The 19,873-nt window shown below is 48.3% G+C and overlaps 1 protein-coding gene across 8 annotated transcripts in view; it reads left to right on the plus strand.

The window, feature by feature from the left end:
* The window catches only part of Atp9b (ATPase phospholipid transporting 9B (putative)), a 255,181-nt gene extending 237,519 nt beyond the window's left edge, over positions 1-17,662 (plus strand). For 6 of the 8 annotated variants that reach the window (XM_058580694.1, XM_058580696.1, XM_058580691.1 and 3 more), the window contains 8 exons: positions 124-188; positions 1,159-1,314; positions 1,512-1,576; positions 3,945-4,053; positions 13,779-13,836; positions 14,561-14,764; positions 16,167-16,199; positions 17,242-17,662. In XM_058580694.1, the coding sequence (XP_058436677.1) occupies positions 124-188; positions 1,159-1,314; positions 1,512-1,576; positions 3,945-4,053; positions 13,779-13,836; positions 14,561-14,764; positions 16,167-16,199; positions 17,242-17,378 (827 nt within the window). In that variant the 3' untranslated portion in view covers positions 17,379-17,662. The remainder of the gene's footprint in view (positions 1-123; positions 189-1,158; positions 1,315-1,511; positions 1,577-3,944; positions 4,054-13,778; positions 13,837-14,560; positions 14,765-16,166; positions 16,200-17,241) is intronic. The other 2 variants (XM_058580692.1, XM_046448636.2) reach the window with 1 other exon arrangement.
* The last annotated feature ends 2,211 nt before the right edge of the window (positions 17,663-19,873 follow it).

A 19,873-nucleotide genomic window follows, 5' to 3' on the forward strand; every position in this document is an offset into this window, starting at 1 on the left:
CACTAGATTGACTGAAGCCGAGTTACTGACAATTCCTTAAACAATCCCAGCTGGTAACACAGAAAACATGATGCTGGATAGGTGCTGTATTCACTTAATACCCCACCTTCTTGTGCTTCTCAGGTGATGGAGGAAATGATGTGAGCATGATTCAGGCAGCAGATTGTGGCATTGGGATTGAGGGAAAGGTACGTCTGTCTCTTTGTTTTATGTATTCTTATCACATCCTCAGCACATGTACAGCCCACACCTGCATTTAGCATGCATTGGGTCTGCACAGAATCAGTGCCTCCTGGGTCCACATGTATTTAAGGTCCTCATTTGTCCAAGCCCTGAGCTGTGTTCTTGAGTAAGAGATAGGTAGGTCAGAGTCACGCCCTTCTGTTATTTACTCCATAACTGGATGCCTGTCTGAGATGCTTGTAAACCAAAGTGGGTTGGCAAGCCCTCAGCATCCCCCAGTTCTCGTGGCCTGCTGGGACTTATCCTCTAAGATACTTGTGCATGGGGCTTGGCTGGAGTGTCCCCAGCACACCTTGGTTGGTCTCTTCAGTACCACAGCTGCTCTCCTCTGTTTATCTACCACTTCCTCTTCATGGGCATCCCTAATTCCTGGCCATGTGAACCATGGTTGTGGTTTGTCTTCCTGCCAGCCTTGACCACAGCTCTTATCGTGGCTTAAGTAGGAACATACCAGAAAGACCTGGAAAGTTCACCCAACTTGAGTTGGCTGTTTCCTTGACTGCTTTGTCTGAAGTGTTTTACAGCAAATTTTGTGAAGTAGGAGATAGTTTTTGCAGTCATGACAGAGCTGAGGTGTGGGGAAGGGCCTTGAATGGTGTGGTCCATACTGTCCCTTTGCCTTACTTCTGTGCGGCTGCTAGACTGCTAAAGCCATTTCTTCTGCAGCACTTGTGAGCACCTCCTCCTGATGCCCACAGGCAGGCACCTTTAGGCAGGCGGGCAGGCAGGTGCCCAGTACAGACCTGATACACCCACATCACCCGATGCCCGGGATGCCCTGTGGGGAGCTTCCATGGCCATGCAGGAAGAGCTGCAGGTTTCCATCTGTCCGGGTCAAGCTCCCGAGCTCAGCTCACAGTGTGCGTGCTCCGCAGCACAGTGTTCTGCAGAGGCGCCTGTGTGTTTCTGCTCCAGGAGGGGAAGCAGGCCTCGCTGGCAGCGGACTTTTCCATCACACAGTTCAGACACGTCGGCAGGCTGCTCATGGTGCACGGGCGGAACAGCTACAAGAGGTCCGCAGCTCTCGGCCAGTTCGTCATGCACAGGGGCCTCATTATCTCCACGATGCAGGTACTTAGGCCTTTTGTGTCCAGGGTGCCTGCAGAGAGTGACAGATAGCACTTAGAAGCGACTGTGACAGCATCACAGCTTCATTGGATGTCGTATTTTTAATTAGATGTGTTACTCACTCTGAGAAACCTGCATGAAAAATGATGTTCAGGTGACCAACAGCGGCTGTTTCTAACTTATGGTTTTCTGTCTTTAAGGCCGTGTTCTCTTCAGTCTTCTACTTTGCGTCTGTCCCCCTGTACCAGGGATTCCTCATGGTGGGGTAAGTGCAGTTCCTTGCTCATGGTACCCAACTCAACAGAAAAATGCGTGTTGAATACTGAATGATATTTTGGGCAGTTCTGCATCCTTTGTCATACAGTCAGCGTTTGGGATAAGCACCACTGATGTGAAGGCTGAGGCTGTGCTTGGGGAACTCCGGGCAGTACCTGCACACTTGTGCCTCTTGCGACTGCTGCTTCATTTTTCACACAGATTGTGTGTTCATGGGGAGGCTGTAATTTGTGTCAGGAAGTAGGATGGAGCTGAAATCTTATAAAAAAGAACCCCATGGCTTATGAGAGTGGCAGAACCAAGGGGTAAGCATTTGTGGAGGCTGTCATTCCCAGAATGGAGCCAGCTGGGCCAGCTGCAGGCCTCTCAAAACCTGTCCCTGTCCTGGCAAGAAAGTGGGTCTTCATGTGGGGACTTGACAGTCACCAGTCAGGAACACACAGAACAGAAGGCACTGGGCTGTCTGCCTCCTGAAATTTGGGTGAGACATGACCTGTTCCAGAACAGGCACTAGAAGTCTGTCCCCAGCAGCAGTGAAACCTCACATCTGAAGATCCAGTGCACCAAAGCACGCTGCACACATGAGCTGGAGTAAAGCTAGGTGATCTTAGCCACCATATCTGTGAGACAGGAGTTTCCTCTAAAAGCAGTTAAACTGGGATCTCACCCCCTCACCCACTGTGGTCATGCACAGAGATGACATCAGCACGGATGTTAGTGTGTGGCCATGCCTCCGCTGCTCTCTGTGTCTGCAGAGATCACCGCCTACCCCAGAAAGGGCTGCCTCCTATGAGCAGAGCCTGGGAACTTGGTGACCACTTACATCCATCCCCATCCCACCCCATTGTCAAGGGGAGAAGGAGAGGCTTTGGCTCAATGGCTTGCTCGTGGGAGGCATGGCCAGGCTAGGCCCATCAGCCAGCTTCCTGCACACTTGTACCAGCACCTCTCCCTGTGCTCAGCTTCCTTCCGGGCAGCAGAGGACACATGAGTGTCTGTAAGAGCATCCTAAGTGCTGTGTTGTCTGGTCATTCCTTGAATCCCCAGAATTCCTGGTAATGTGAGCAAGATACAGAGGAATGACGGTCCTTGCGAGTGTTAGGTTTTTGTTCCACGTGAGGTGCCCGGGCATTGATCGCATCCCAGTCAGAGCCAGTGGGAGTGCTGCCTGCCATGCCTAGGGCTCCCACCTCACCCCACTTTACCTCCCCTCACCCCACCCACCCTCCAAGCCAGCGCTGCATCCTACTGCCCTTCCTAGTGCATCTGCCTGTCTCCACAGAGCACTGCGCCCCTTCTGTGGATCCGTGTGTTCACACTGGCCTGTCCAGGCAAGCCAGGATAATCTCCCATCTCAGGGTCCTGAGCACTGCCACCTTGAGCTGGTGCTAGAGAAGAGAATGTGGACATGTGCCCACAGAGTGGCATGATTCGAAGGAAGAGGGCCTCATATCTCAGACTGGGACTGCATACTGCCTCCCAGTCACAGGAGACTCCGTGTCCTCATCTGACAGGAAATTATAATATGGAGCCTCAGGTGGTGGTATGTGGCATGGACATGCCACATTCCAGCATAGAGCTCAACTAACCAAAATTAACCCGAGTCTGCCTCTACCATATCACCCAGCACAGGCTATCCCAGTTGGTACTCTGGTCCAAAATAAATGATAGCTTATCTTCACAAGAAAAATTCATGCAGTGAATGTCGACTGCAGTGTTGTTTGTGATAACCCCAGACTCAGGGTAACCACAGTGCCCCACAGTGTGCAAATGAATGGCTAAGCAACCAGGGCCCCTTTACCACCAGGATGCTGGTGCAGCCATACCCAGGGTCACCTTCTGGGACCAAGCAAGTGGAGAACCCCAAAGGCTGCCTGCCATCTGGTCCATTGTTCATGTGGTAGTCCACAAAAGAGGTAGAGATAATAGAGATGGAGAACAGGTTGTTTCTGGGCTGAAGGAAGAGGCAGGTGGGCGGCAGGGTTCTGTGTGGGGACGCTGTCTGCGTCAGCATCCCACCAGCAAGGCTGTTCTAAAGTGCTACAGAACACTGCCCTTGGGGGAGTTGGGTGAGGTACTAGGTACTTCATGTTAACATGACAACTGCAGAGAAGTCTGACCTCAACCTTGCAAATGTTTAATAAGAAATGTTTATCTTTAAATGGATTCCACTCCCAGTAAGCATTTATGGCTTACAGAACATGCTACTGATCAGAAATAATCTTACTGTGTTGCCAACTTCGATGTTTTATCTTGTTTTCATGGGATGTCTTGGGTTTTTGAAACTTCAATCTACCTCTAATTTTAGTTGTGTTGCAGACATTTTTCAGGCTAACTAAATGTTCTTGGCCTCTAAGGTATGCAACTATCTACACCATGTTTCCAGTGTTCTCCTTGGTGTTGGACCAAGATGTAAAGCCAGAAATGGCGATTCTTTACCCAGAGCTGTACAAAGACCTCACCAAGGTATGGCCCTTTGCCCACAGACTGCACACACGTGCATTCTGAAGTCTTGTTGGTAGTCGTTGTCCTTGCAGATACTTCTTACTTCTCCTCTGCAGTTTTGACATTTTTCCTCTTGAGTTAAAGAGGGGAGGGGACCTCTCAAGTGTTGACCGTAGAGCTCCAATGGCACACATGTGTTTAACAGCCTTTGGAGCTTCTGTGAGCTCAACGGGCAGGCATCCTTGGAAACCGAGAAGAGCTTGTGCCTTGATTTCTGTGTGAAGGACCCTTACTACCTGTGCTTCACCCAGGCAGCATGGATGCCCTTTCCCAAAGAGGTGCTTCTTATTTATTCATTCCCAAAACTAGAAATCGATGGCATCATTGGCCAGGCATTTTCTATAATCCCCAGTCTCTAGTGTTGGTTCAGAATTCCATCTGAAAAGTGGCTGGCCGTGTTGTCTAAGTCCCTGAGATGTGTGCGCTGCTGTGCAGGGATGCTGTGAGGAGAAAGTCCACCTGGCAGCTTTCCCTGACTGACGGCACAGGGATCTACTTCCTTGACAGTGTGCTCTGTTAGGAGTCAAATGTTCCTGAAGGCAGTTTTGAGTTTATCATGTTTGTATATGAAAGCATATTTTTATTTCATGGAAAATTTAAGGACACAGTAGAGGAAAATCTCAGCTCTCCAGATATAAATTCTGGTTGCTTTGAAATTTTCCACATTGAAAGCTTCTCTTGAACCACCACTGAGAACAAAACCCACCCAGCCCTCAGTCAAACTCAGAGTTGTTAGAGCTCTAGTATTGTGGAATAGGGAGGAAAGAATTCAGTGCTCAAGAAGCAAAATTCTGGTCCAGCTGACTGCTAACTAGCAGACTAGACTCTGGCCCGGCTGATCCTTATAGATGCTAGTCAGCTAACCACATTAACAGACCAAAATCTAATCTATTAATCACTAACGGAATTAACTATTTCAGCCAACCATGAAATGATGGATGACTAGTCCAGTTGACCACTAACAGGCTAGATTCTTGTCAAGTTAATCACTAATTAACTTTAGGCCACCTACCGCTAAGACCAGACTGTGGCCTTGCTAACTAGCTACCCAGAGTAGTGCTTGATGAGTCATGTTACATTTTGAATTTCTGAATTACATTTTTTTTGTACTAATCTGATGGAAAAGGGGTTGTGAACTTTCTTGAAAACCTCTATGTCTTTTATCAGGACAGATAGACCTACTTCAGCTGTGTGCACAAAACTAGGTATAAATGTCAAGCATTATTATCATGCTGATAATGTCGTGACCAGCAGGGAGATCCCCAAGCTGTGCACTCAGCAACTAGAGGACTTGTGGTTGATATGCTGAAATGACGAAGCCTTTGTGAGGGTACGGAGTGGGGCCAGTGGTCCAGAACCACAGGGAGCTTTGCAAAGAATCTGTTTCCATAGCTTATGCACAGCCCCATTTCCCGAGACTGGGAGTGTTTGTTCAATGCTCGTTCATAGCTAGCAGGCAGAAATCATCTCTTCCTCACAAGCAGAAGCCCAGAGTTTCTGGTTGTACACCTAGGCAGTTGGTACCCAGCAGAGTCAGGACCTCCACGTTAAGGAGGATGCTCATCCGCAGGTAACAACAGCAAGCACAAGCTACCAGGCATCACATGGCTGTGGCCGGCTCTGCAGACTCAGGTCCTATCCACTGTGGATATCTGAATTATCCAGGTACAAGAGCTGCAGGCAGGCACCAAGCATCTGCCAGACCGCTCTTGCCTTGGGCTCCAGCCACAGGGTCAGTGCTTGCTGTCATTAGATGACCCCACTTAACAGGGTGTTGCACACAATCTGACTGAGCTGTATCTCAGCCAGCGTCTGAGTCTCCATCAGGAAGCCAGTAGTTCAGAACGCTTCAGTGTCCTACACACTGATCCTACATTTTTTTGACAAGAATTCCATCACTCATTTTCTCTTAAATTCCATTAAGATCTGAAAATCTGTATTCTTTTTATCTTTGTAGTCTCTGTTTCTTTAAAAATCTAGTACTCTTCAAACCCTGTGAATACAAAAGTGCTCAACCACAAGTTGGTAGAATTGAAGGTTTTTCCTTCCTGAAGCTAAAGAACTGTTTTTGAAGGTTCTTCTTCTGATCACTTGCCAATGCACCGGTACAGCTGTTCTTTTCACCTTCTCTAATAACCCTGGTAGCCAGAGGCTGGCCATGCTGAAGCAGGACACCAAGCAAGCATCCTGATGCAGCAGGCTGGGAAAACACAAGTGTAGCCCCTGCTCTTGGCAAACCTGCATAATAGCAGGAAAAGAAAATGTTGGTCCCCGGTAAATCACAGGACAGCAGTGTGGAGTAAGGCATGGACTGCAAATGATCATCCCCAGATAGTTATCCAGCATGTGCCACACCACTCATCCAGAGGCACAGGAAATCTATGATTTCTTTTGGTGGGCACAGCCCTTGCACATCCAAGAGGAAGTACTGTACTCTTCAGTAAAATATCTTGGGTCTTTTGTATTTGATTACCATTCATTTCAGTCTAGAAGTATAAATGATGCAAGTATCACACATCTGCCTTACTGTTCTAATGAGGTCAGCCAGTCCTTATTCCTCTGTCTCTGTGGCCTAAATTACACCAGCTCTTTGGTGTCCATTACCAGGTGTGGTCATGGTAGTCAGCAAATGGATGAGGGAGTGAAGGAATCAACTTGTGCTTTTCTTATTCGTAAAACTGTATGGATGTATTTGCAGCAGCAGCACTGAGCGTCCTCTTCTGAGGCCCAGGACTCGCTCTGAATCACTCTGCTGTACTCATGCTGAGCTCAGTCAGTGAAACAGGAGACTGATGCACTCACACCTCATGACCCTGCAGTCACCTCCATAGAGCCCGATGCCTGTGACCTCCAAAGAAGCTAGTTAAATACACCTGTAATCCCAGCAACTCAGGAAGCTGAGGCAGGAGGCTCAAGGCCAGCCTGAGCAACTTTGTGAGGCTGTCTCAAAATATAAAAAGGGCTGGGGATGTGACTCAGCAGTAAAGCACCCCTGAGTTCAGTCGCCAATACCAAAAAATACACACACACACACACACACACACACGCAAGCCAATAAGGCCAGGTGCAGTGGCCCACGCCTGTAATCCCAGCTGCTCAGGAGGCGGAGGCAGAAGGATCAAAAGTTCAGAATCAATCTCAGCAATGGCGAGGCACTAAGCAACTCAGTGAGACCCTATCTCTAAAAATGCCCCTGAGTTCAATCCCTGGTACCCAGGGGGGTGAAAAAAACAATGAGTCTCAAGTGCAAGGAGCAAGACCAGAGAAGAGACTATGCCCAGCAAAGCCAGCCAGGTCACTCTTCCTGTCACCTTGTCCCATTTGCAAAGACATCAAGTAGGTAATGGCATGCTGATCTTCACATAAGCCTGAGGTTCCCCTGGTCCAGCTACTAGAACCACTCCACTGTTTCTTCTTTTCTAGAGAATATTCACAGAATGATTTTTTTACGGGGTGGAGGGTGCTGGGGATTGAATCTGGGAATGCTTTGCCACTGAGCTGCATTCCTACACACCATTCTACATTCTTAGACCTTCCTTTTGATTTAATTTTTATTTCATATCTTTGAGAAGGGGCTCACTAAGTTGCTTAGGGCCTCTTAAATTGCTGAGGCTCACCTTACTTGCATCTTACTGCCTCAGCCTTCCGAGTCACTGGAATTACAGGTGTGTGCCACCATGCCCAACTCAAAATGCGTTTATCTTTTGAAATGTATATTTGTGCTATTATATAATTTTTTAAAATAATGGTGAATAAGGCAAGAAACAGAAAGTAAAGACATGGAGATTAGAAAGTAGACAATAAAAATATTTGTAGATGCCAAAATTAACTAAGTACAAAATCCCAAAGAAAGAAAAAAAATTTAATAAGTCATTTCTAATTCTGTATACAACCGGTAAACAATGAGGTCAGAAGAAATGTAAGCACCATCTGCAGCATTTGCAGTAATACACAAATAGGCAGAGCACTCAGGGCAGCTCTGAGAGCACATGCAGGCCCCGTGTTCTAGAACCGTGCAGCACCACAGGTAGGCAGTGGTGGCACGTGTATGAGTGGGGAGACTGCATGTTGCTGACTGTCAACAGGCACATTCTGCACTTCAGATGGAAAAGCAGGGAACTGGGTTTGGCAAAACAATTTAGGAAACACAGAGTTGGTAGACTACTACCTGCTTTCAAGGCTTGCTGTACTGCAGGCCATACGTGATTAATCAGTCAATAATGATGAGGGTGATGTCAAAATGGCACAGAAAGCAACCCCAAAGACCTCCCAGTGGCTGAAGTGGAACCCAGTCAGCAACAGAAGAGATGACAGTCTCATTGTAACCAAAGAGTACAGTAAAAACCGCATCCAGGCTGATACACAAACAGCCCACCAAGGAGTGCATGATTGGCAGAGGATAGATGGAGGTCAGTAGGACAGAGGAGAGCCCAGAAACCCACCCATAGGCATTACTGGCCTTTGACAGGAAGTCAGGCAGAGGAGGAGTGATACCAACAAATGGTGTCAGGACAGCTGGCTACCCACATGCGACAAGAGCATCCCAAGTGCAGGGTCATTTACAGTGGACCATGGCCTAGATGCACATGGCAAGCCTTCTAGGAGAAAATACGCATGACCTTGGGACGGGCAGCACATTGTTAAGTAAGACATAAGGCCAAAAGCAGGACTCATAAAGGGAAAACATGATAAAACAGACCTTTGCTCTGTGAGTGATAGAGCTAAGTATATGAAAAGACAGGACACAGACTGGGAGAAACACTTCAAGTCATACAATGGACAGAAGACTGTTCATGTATGTGAAGAACCCTTAAAATTCAACAAGAAAATATCCCAGTTTAAGAGTGAGCAAAAAATCTAAACTGACACCATTCCAGAGATGATGTACAGACGTCAAGTAAAAATAAACATGGGAAATGCTGAACGTCATTTTTCTTTCAGGGAGTTGCAAACTTAGGTGACAGTGAGATAGAACCACACACTTGTTAGAATGGCCCAAACACACAGCACTGCCAGTCTGGAAGCTGGGGGACGGACGTGACCCCGCAGGAAGACTCTGCTGGTGGGAATGCAGAGTGGGACAGCCACTGGAAGCAGTTCGGCAGTTTCTTATAAAATTAATCATAATGTGTATGTGACCTAGCAATCCTATTCTAACTGTCTAACCAATAGAAGCAAAAACTTGTGCTCACTAAAATTCTGTCCACGATGTTTATGGCAGTTTTGTCATGCTTGCCCCAAACTGGAAGCAGCCAGATGTCCTCAGGCCAGTGAGTGGATGAGCATTCCAGGGAAGGTGCAGCCCTGCTGAGGTAGCATGGGGACAGCAGGAGTATAACCTTTGATTCTTCCCACACAGAAGAGTCTTAAGTGCCTCTTACTGGGCAGAAGAGCCCGATGCCACATTGCTTGGATTCCGGTGCCTGAAACCTGGGACATATACAACTGTAGGTCCCAGAGCAGATCAGTGGTAGAGGGGGGTTACCAGAAGGGGCTGCTGCATCTGGCACTGTGGTGTGCACACCTGCCTGTGCATGCCAGAACCCCTGGGACCTTGCCTCAGAAGGGACCAGGCTGTGATAGATGTATCAGCACCCAATCACATAGAGTGGGTGGGAGGGCAGGAGCTGCCTGAGTGACCTGGGATCTGCCGAGAGGCCAGAGACAGCAGTACACAGCCTGTAGGATCCTGTGATATATGCACTTTGACAGGGAAATCCCCTGTGTCCTGGGTATAGAATAGGTACAAACAAGTAGCAGACCTGTGAGCCAGGCCAAGTAGGAGCACCATGATACCAGAAAGTAAGGGACTGCTCAAAAAATCAATAATGATGGGGATGATGCCAAAAGGGCATAGGAAGCAACCCCAAAGACCTCCCAGTGGCTGAAGTGGGACCCAGTCAGCAATAGAAGAGATGACAGTCTCATTACAACCAAAGAGTACAGTAAACAAACGGATCCAGGCTGATTCGCAGACAGAAGCCCCTTCCCCTCTGAAGAATTCCAGTGGTAAATGTGAAGGAGCAAAGGAACAGGGAGGCAAATCAAGGGCCCCCAGAGCCGCTGTCAACGAGCACCCTTAGGGTAACTGAGCTTCGGAAAGAGACTGAAGAGAAACTGCTTTTGCCTCAGCTGAAGTTGGCTTCCCCAAGGTGCTCACTGTTACCAAGGCGCACACAGCAGTTCAGAGGCGGAGCCCCGGCAGCACAAGCCAGTAGCTCCTTGGTGGCTAGCGGATGCCCTGGTGACCTGCTGGAGCCCTTTGTGGAGTCCCTTCCCAACTGCCTCATCCATCCTTCAGAGACATCCTGCAGGCCCAGATTTAGGGCTTCTACAGATCTGATTGGTGGTTTCAGAAGTGTCCAGGTCATCAAAGACCAAGGAGGAGTCAGGAACTGGCCAGGTAGCAGGACACAGGGTTCTGGAAAGCTGGTGACGTCCAGTCAATGCAGCCCTTGGAGAGTTTCTGGTGCGCGCGCGCGCTCTCTCTCTCTCTCTCTCTCTCTCCCCCTCTCTCCCTCTCTCCAAAATATTTATTTTTTTAGTTGTAGTTGGACACAATACCTTTATTTCATTTATTTATTTTTGTGCCTTATTGAGGATCAAACCCAGTGTCTCTCACGTGTTAAGTGAGTGCTCTACCACCGAGCCACAACCCCAGCCCTTTGTCTCTCATTTTTAATTGCCTCTTTCATCTTTCTTCTCAAGACTCATCAAAAATTATTGTTATGTGAATATAACAACCAGGTTTTGTGTTGTAAATTGAGAAGACAGGGCTGGAGAACACAGTAGTGAGAAAAGTGGTAATGAACAAAGATACATGTTTCTGAGCATCTGGAACGTCCCTCTATGGGTCCCAGCTTCAACCAAACAGGTAATACATCACCTGTGTGCATGGCAGTCTCTTCCACACAGACTCATGCAGCATGCACGTGTGGACATACATGTCGGTATGATCCACATGTCACATGCAGCTTGGCTCTCATCCACTCATGTGCTCATGGGCACATGTCAACATGGATGTCAGTGTGATCCACACATGTTACACACAGCTTGACTCTTTGTACTCTAATTTATTCAAAGTGGATTAATGTTTTCTTAAAATTCTTGATTTCATCTTTTGCATTTTTGGTGCATTTATAATTGAAACAAATCTTCTTAAGTCTATAATGTTTAATTGGCAATACAGCAGTAGCATTTATTGAATTTACTGTTTCTGGGTTTGTGTGTATCTCCTTTCATGGCGTAATTTATTTAATCAGCATGAGGTCCGTACTACTGTCATCTCTGTTTCACAGAAGAGGAAACTGAGGTATGTAGATTAGATTCAGAGCCCAGGGACATGGCAGAAAGGGTGTGCTCGCTGGGGCTGACTGCAGGTGACCTTTGTCCTCATCCCAGGTGCTCGCATGTGCGCCTGTTGCATAGACTGGTCCTGTGGAATCCGTGTGGGAGACACGTGAATCCATCCATCAGAGCAACAGACAGTTCTTTCCTCTCCAGGAAGAGCAGCTGTTTACAGGAAACGTGCTGCCTCCGTGTGTGTTCCTCCAACACATGCAGGGAGGTTTTGTCTCGTAAGCTACACGGACTGTGAGTGGGCTTCCACGTCAAGATCAAGGCTATCTCTGCCCATCCCTCTGAGTCTGCTCATTAGTCCATGACTTGCTCAGTCTGCTCGGATATAGAAGCTTCCCAAGAGGTGCCATTTGACATGCTATTTGAAACAAGCATCTATTGATGTTTGCAGCTAACAAGAGAAATAGTATACGCCCCTTTAACCTTCAACCTAAATTGGTATTTACCTCACATAAGTAATGTGAAAGCTTCTCAGCAAATCTGATTACAAGGAAAATATTTATTATATCAATAAATTCTAATATATCTTTATTATATCAAGAAATTAAAGCCATGGGGCTAGAGTTGTAGCTCAGTGGTAGAGCACTTGCCTCTTAAATGTGAGGCACTGTGTTCGATTCCAAGCACCACATATAAATAAGCAAACTAAAAAAAAAAAAAAGCTCCATCAACAACTAAAAAAAAGAAAGAAAGAAAGAAATTAAAGCCGAGCACAGTGGCATATGCCTGAATCCCAGTGGCACTGCAGGAGGCTGAGGCAGGAGGATCACAAGTTCAAAGCCAGCCTCTGCAACTTAACAAGGCTCTAAGAAACTCAGTGAATGAGACCCTGTCTCTAAAAAAGATACAAATAAGGGCTGGAGATGTCGTCCAAGGTTAAGTGCCTCTAAGTTCAATCACTGGTACCAAAAAAGAAAGAAAGAAAAGAAATTAAACTTTTAAATTATTCAAGTAAAATTTGCTACAAGTGTAATCACAGATGGTTCCCATGACTGAAGACTAAATGTTGACTAGTGTCCAGTCAGAAAAATGCACTTAGGAAATATGTACTAAGAGAACCTGCTTAAAATATGTCAGTGTTTGTTTCTGCTTTTTTAAATCTTACCTTTTAATAATTCCATATGTCTGAATCTGGCTTCTTACACTCACATATGGAGGACTCGGCCTCAGTCAGCTGCTCCACAGGTGGGCACTCGTAGCCAAGGGAAGTGCTTGAATGGAGCTATCACTGTCCTTTACAGTGATAGAACTCGAGTCCACACACCTGCTCTTGGTGGGCTTCTGTGGGTCTACAGCTGGAGTTCTGCTCAGCACACGTATTTTCTCTTGGGCATATTCTTATTGCTAAATGTCCCAGCAGCCACCAGGAAGATAAGTGCCGGGGTCCAGATTCTGTCTGGTATGTGCATCCTTGCTGTGTCCTCTGGTATCCCCAGGGCCCCCATGCCTGTCATCTGGCTCTCCATTCGTCATAAGAAACCGTCCCCTCAGTAGGGAAGCCCCAAACCAAATACACAACTTTGGACTCTGATAAGTCATCACTGAGCACCAGTAACATACAGTGGGAGCTTGAGGAAGCCAGCAGGCTTCTGGGGTTTCTTCACCTGTGGAAGGTTCTTCCTGTCTTAAGTGAGATGCCACACTGCTGAGAACAGAAGCCTCAGCGCCAGGTGATCTCTTCTGGGCCTGTCCCAACTCTCTGTAGTGCTGCAGGGCCTCCTGTGTCAAATCTCTATCACCAAAAGCCAGGGCTCTGGGTCCTTGGCTGGCTTTCCTCCTCAGATTGGAGAATCTCAAGGAGAGGGTGAAGTAGAACAACCAGGCCAGGCCCTGGTTTGTGATGCACCCCCAGTAACCTGCATGCAGTTCAGAGTGTGGAGCCAGCAGGAAGCCATTCTGTTTGTCAGCAGAGGCCTGACTTACCGCCAGCTCTTCCATTTAAGGCCCAATCAACTTTTACTTGAGTTGCCGTGGACTCTTCTAATTGAGGAGATCTTATATCTTGTACATTTTTTGTCTGAAGACACTAGAAAGTAAATACAAGAATATTTATTCCCAAGAAACAAAGAAGTAAAGGGAAGTTATTTTTATTACAAATATAATTTTGACCCCTAGTTCATTTAAAAGTTTGTCTACCGAGGGCTCTTTCTGGCTCACTAGGACCCAGGGACGCAGGGCTGTGGCCAGGAATCATGCAACCCTGGGGACAGTGTGCACAGTGGGGCTGGGGGCCTGAGCCTTTGAGAAACCCCAGCCCTGATTCCTTGGGGACAGAAGAGTAAAGCATGCCGTTCTCTGTTGATAAATCTGCCCCCTGTTTTCCCTAGGGGAGATCCTTGTCCTTCAAGACCTTCCTCATCTGGGTTCTGATCAGCATTTACCAAGGTAAGACAGGCCCTGGTTTCACTGGACCAAAGATTTCTGTTGGTCTTCTCTTAGCAGTATTGTTTTCACCTGCAAGTTAAATCCCAACAGCTTAAGATTTCATCAGCAGTTAAATATTGCCTTCCGTTTATCTTGTAAATTGATAACTCCAGACATGTGGATCGGTATTTTTTAAATGATGCATGTCAGTTAAAAACTGACCTTTTTTTAAAATATGTATATTAGTTGTAGATGGACAGAATGTCTTTATTTTATTTGTTTATTTATATGTGGTGCTGAGGATTGAACCCAGTGCCTCATGCATGCTAAGTGAGCATTCTACCACTGAGCTCCAACACCAGCCCCAAAAAACTGACATACTTTTAATCAAATGTTAATCCAGAGAAATTTAACAAGCACTCCTCCCATTATCCCTGCACAATGGCTTTCTTTGATATGTGATGATGACAAGGGCTCAGGAAAGTTGGCTTACACAGCCACATGCCTTAGCCGCTCTGTGGGTGCTCCAGGAAAGTGAGGGTGCTGCAAGTGTGGTTATCCCCCGGCACATAGATCACATGCGGCCTTCGGTGGAGGCGTCCTTCCTGCAGGTGTTGAGATGTCTGTGAGCCTCTGCCTGGCCCTGAGCTGGCTGATGCCACAGTCCAGAGTATGACCAGGCTGTCCATCTGTGTGGGGTGTGTGGGCAGCGTGCTCCCCAGCTGACCTGTGTGCTGTTTTCTAGGAGGTATTCTCATGTTCGGGGCCCTGGTGCTCTTCGAGGCTGAGTTTGTGCATGTGGTGGCCATCTCCTTCACAGCACTGGTCTTGACTGAGCTGCTCATGGTGGCTCTGACCATCAGGACATGGCACTGGCTGATGGTTGTGGCCGAGTTCCTCAGTCTGGGCTGCTATGTGGCCTCCCTCGCCTTTCTAAATGAATATTTTGGTAAGTTTTTGAACATTCTGTCATTGTTACCTCTCAGAACATGGCCTTAAATTGTAGATCACAATAAAACCCATATTAGACAATTTCACAACACAAAATTTATTTTTCTGCAAAGAAAAAATTTCTTGCATTCACCTGTAAAGTTAAGATTTCCATCATCTTGGCTTTAAAAGATGTTGAAGCATCCTCCTTGGCCACTTTATCACACCAGCTCATTTGTCCTCCCCAGAATCTAGGCCTCTTCCAGCTGGAGATTGTGAATGATGGAGACTATGTCAACGGTCAAACACTGGGTTACCCACCTCCAGATTGGTCAGTGGCTGGGAAGACCAAGCATGCTTCCCTCTTAAGGTGTTTAAAATCAGGGCAGAGAGCAAAGAATCATTTAGCATCAGGTCTGACTCGTTTCCCAGAGCCTGTCAAGGCCCTGTCTCCTGGGGCAAAGACAGGGGGTAAGACAGTAGCCACTGCCTCCACACTGTACATGAGAGCATGACACCATGACTGCCTGCAGGTGGCAAGTTGACACTCTTCCTGGTCTGGGCAGAAAGTTCCAGGTCTGCACCCTAGGGAATGTCCCAGGCAGGTCAGCAGTCTATTTAATGTCCCCTGCACTGCAGGTGAGGATGTGAGCCCTCTGCTGCTGGCGTGCTGATGTTTGCACCTTGACATAAAGTGTGGGGCCCTCAAAGCACCCAGAATTAAACCTGCAGTGAGTGAGTGCAGAAGCATGGTGTAGACTGCCACTCTGCTGCTCTGCTTTATGCAGTGGTGAGCATATAGGCAGGAAAAATATTAAAAGTTCATGCTTATAATTTTTAGAAGTTACACAAAAAGCCTGCCTATGGCACATAAGAAAGGGCTTCTTTCTAGTTAAGAGTAGCTTAGCTGTTTGTCTTTGGAGAATAAATGTTTGCTGTATTTTTCTGTATGATCATCAACACACATAAATGGGAGCTATAGAGCCCCAACTACATGCTTGGGCAGGACCTGTCCCCTCTGAACCTGCTTCTCTGAGCCAGGCCTGGAGAGTAGCAGCATGTCTAAGTGATATGCACAGGTGCACGGAGCCCCATCGTGCCCCAGGATGGCAAGCATTCAGGGGAGCTGCGTTCTGAGGTGCAGCCCACTTGGAGGTTTAGCTGCAGACCCAGTGGGGCATATCTGGGTGCTTGCTGTTAAGTTATAGGAAGTTAATCACACATCTCAGCTATATTTTCAAGTTGCATGGCAGTAGGTGATAAAATAACAGGGTTAAAGCCAGTCACAAATGCATTTCATACTGACATTTTTGTTGCTTTTTAATGTGTTTCTGTAGTCAGTAGCTAACCACCTGAAACTGTCCTGCCGTCTGCTTTAATCGGTCCTTCATGATCTTTACTCCTGTTTTCTCTCGGAACAGGTATAGGCAGAGTATCTTTTGGAGCTTTCTTAGGTAGGTGAAGTTATGATTTCTTTCAAGAGTATAGAAATTTAGAAAAAAAAAAATGTTGATGGAGATACTTATCTGATAACAGAAGTCTTCCCCTGACTTAGTCTTCCCACCGACTCAGACATCACGTGAGCCTGGGGGGTTGGGATTGCCTCTGGGCACTTGGTGTCTGAGTGGAAGGCGGAGGCAAGGGGAGCCACTATGTGTCCCGCCCTAGAACTTCGGCCTTTCACGTTTTTAGTAGCAAAGCTCCTGAAAAGCACTCCCAGGTGTCTCAAAATGTGGGTCAGGTTGCCTGTGGCCTTCTCTTTTTGGCTTCAGCCCATTGTGTGGACAGCAGCTGTTTTCCCTACATTCTGTATTTTTATAAAAGCCCAACTCCTAGTAAGTAGATCTTTCTATCCTTTCTTTTTTCTTTTTTCCTGCAATCTAAAAGGCTTCTGCTGTGTGTAGAATGCAACTACAGATGTCAGGTTTTTCCACAAGTCTCTTCTCCTGCGGACTTAAAGCAGCCATCTTTACCCATGCAGTCTCGTTGGGGTGGTGAATAGGCTTGTTCGAGGTGACTGTGAGAGTGAGGATGCCTGGGACTGGGGGGCTGAGAAGCACTTGAGACTGGCGCATCTGAGCGTTCGTGTCGCAGGGACCTGCCAGCTGCCCCAGACCCCGTGTAGCTGGCTCTGCCTCAAGAAGAAGACTGGCCAGGGTAGCCAGACAGAGCAGAGGCCAGTTAACTGGCATCTTCCCCAGAGCCACGTGGCAGTGTGCAAATCCTGCCATAGGCTGCCTGAACCACTAGCCATATATGGTGGCCATGTGCAGCCCCTTCCTAGTGCTCGGCCCCCTGTTCCTTCTGTTGAGAGAAGAACTGTGTGTGCCAGACACAGGTAAATAGCATGCACGAAGACCCTTCAAGGCTGAGTTAGGCCTGCTGGGCGAGGGTGTAGTGCTGGAGTGGAGGCCTGGGGGGGTGGTGGGGCAGGTCTGCAGCTGTGGCCTGGGCTGGGAGTCCTGGCAGCTTTCACACTCTGCCTCCTCCCCACAGATGTTGCCTTCATCACGACCGTGCCCTTCCTGTGGAAAGTGTCGGCCATCACTGTGGTCAGCTGCCTTCCACTCTACGTCCTCAAGTACTTGAAGCGCAAGCTCTCTCCTCCCAGCTACTCCAAGCTGAGCTCCTGAGCGGTCGGCAGCTGCCAGAGGCCTCCAGGCACCGTAGACCTCTCAGCTGGCTCCTGTGGGAGGTGGGAGGTAGGGGGCTGGGGCCTGCCCTTTCCTCTTTGATGTCCACTGAGGCAGCACGGGGCTCCCACTGGAAAGGAGTCTTGTTCCTTCCCTGCTACTGTAAAGGGTCTGCCCTTCTGAGAGCTGGCAGTGGTTTCTGCAGCTCGCCAGCACTCGGGTTCTCCTTTGATGTGGAATGTGAAAGCCACTCCCCTGCACAATAAAGTCTGCACACTGGGGAAGCTTGTCTGCCCTGCAGCCACCCTTGCCGCCGCCCACGGCCATGATGAGCCTCCAGACTCCTGCGGGGCTCTCTGCTGGGCACTCACGTGGTTGTATGTTCTTGCATAGAGTGTGCTCCTCCCAGAAAAACCCAGGTGACAGATGGTGTGACATCTCTGATTGCAGTTACATTGCCGCTGGGAATGGAGCCATTTGTCAAAGGCATTGCTGCTCCATAGTGTGTCCATACTCCATGTCCTCTCATGTCTGCAAAAATCACACTCAGAAAGGTTTTGCTGTGTAGCAGGTGTCCCTGGGGGACTTGTGATACACACACATGTGCTGGCGCTAGGGTGGAAGAGCCCCCCAGCCCAGGCTTCAGGAGGTGTCCAGGTGTCCACCAGCAGCTCCCTGGAGTGCCATGGCCCTGCTGCTGTGTTCGGGTAGAAGAGCCTGTGGGCCAGGGCTTGGTCCTCGCAACTGCCCCAGCTCTGTGCCCTTCTCAGGGTGTTTCAGGAGCCCTCCAGGGAGCTTGCTGGCGAGCACCTGGCCTCTTACAGGAAGGAGTCGATGGTTTTCTAGAACAGTCTGCAGTCCTCTGCACCAGGTGTCTTATGCACCACACTGTTCTTCACCTTGAGCACCCACTGAATGTAACCCCACCATCCTTGTGTAATGCCCACCCATTGAGGGCAGCACCGTGGGGGTGGCCCCCAACAAGCCCTGTGTCTGTGGTGCCACCTCCTCCTAGGCTTATGTCAGTGCTGCTTTTCAAAGGAGAGGCTCAGTGCCAGAATAAAGTGTACTCCTTCCCATATATCGTCACATGTGCCTTTTGGATCACATGCCTGTGGCAGGTTATCTTTGGATGCCTGAGCATTCAGAATTCCCAGGTGGACCTGGGACCAGAGAATGCTGTTTCTCAAATCCCCCACAAGGTGTCACTGTTTTGCCAGTTTCCCCAGCAGCGTCCGGTCTGGGGCTGCCAGGCTGGAGGAGTGTGCTGAGCTGCAGGAGCCTGCAGACACCCACCGTCTTGGTGGATTGGGAGTTCATGCCCCTGCCCTTTCTTTCACACAATTTGAGTTAAGGGCATTGGGTTCACAGGAATGCCGCGGCCTGTGTGCTGACGTGGCATCACTCATGGATCTGGGTACAGAATACCAAGTTCAGATTAGACATTTCTTGCCTCTGCTGTTTTTAAAATAAAACAAACACCCACGTGGGAGGTTGACTAACAGTTGTAACAGTTGACTAACACTTGTAACAGAAAATCTAAATACTGTGAGCCTTTGGAATAGCATTTTTGCACATCTTTAAATAAAACATGAGGCTTTTGTGAGCCTTAGATACAGAGAGTAAGGAGAAATGGCCAAATATGAGTTTCTAGAAATCAGAATGTGTGAAGTCAAAGCCCTCTGTGAAGCGAGGAGAATCACTGCAAAATGCGGCTTCTGGGGCTAAATGAGGCCATTCACAGGAAGGAAGCAGCCGGCAGACACCTGGCACATGGTAAGCTGCTCAGAGGGAGTTTGTGATATTGGTTCTGATAGATGGGACAAAATAATTGCCTAATAAAGGGTCTCTGGATCTCGTTCAGCTCAGGTTTAGGAACCAGCTCAAGAGGGCAATGGTGCCCTCGGGCGGGTGAGGACTAGTTTGTGGAACAACCTCATTGTGTCCTGAGTTCTTCAGCTGCATCTGTCAGAGGTTTTCTAGCCGAGCCTCCTGCTTGTAAGATGCTGCCCAGCCCCCTCAAGGCCTCTGGAGGACCCCACTCTTGTCTTGGAGCACAGGAAGGCCATCTAGATGGTTCAGGGTTGACCTCAACCCTCCTCCATCAGAAGCTTCATAGGAGAGGAGATTGCTCTCAGCACAGGAGTCTCAAGTGCCCACTGTGTGTCAGGTGCATTTAGGGACATGGCAAATGTGGCCCTGCAGGGGAAAGCTGACATGGAGATGAGAGTTAAGGGACTGCCAGGACAGTCTAGAGGAGACTCCTCAGAGAGGTAGGGTTGATGCTGAGACCAGAGAAGAAAGTAGCCACTTGTGCAGAGACAGGGAAGAGACCTGTGTTCAATGCAGGTGGGGCAGGGCAGGTGGGGCAGAGTGCAGACAGGAGGGCCAAGTGGGCAAGTAGGTGACAGGAGAGGGGCCAGGGTGGAGTGGGCAGGCTGGTGGGTGGACTCTGCTGCTGCTCTCCACACCTCATCCTCCTTTAGGCTTGCGAC

Source organism: Marmota monax, unplaced genomic scaffold (assembly GCF_021218885.2).
Source record: "Marmota monax isolate L192 unplaced genomic scaffold, Marmota_monax_Labrador192_F-V1.1 WCK01_AAM20220418_F8-fsc00060, whole genome shotgun sequence".
NCBI classification, from domain to species: Eukaryota; Metazoa; Chordata; class Mammalia; order Rodentia; family Sciuridae; genus Marmota; species Marmota monax.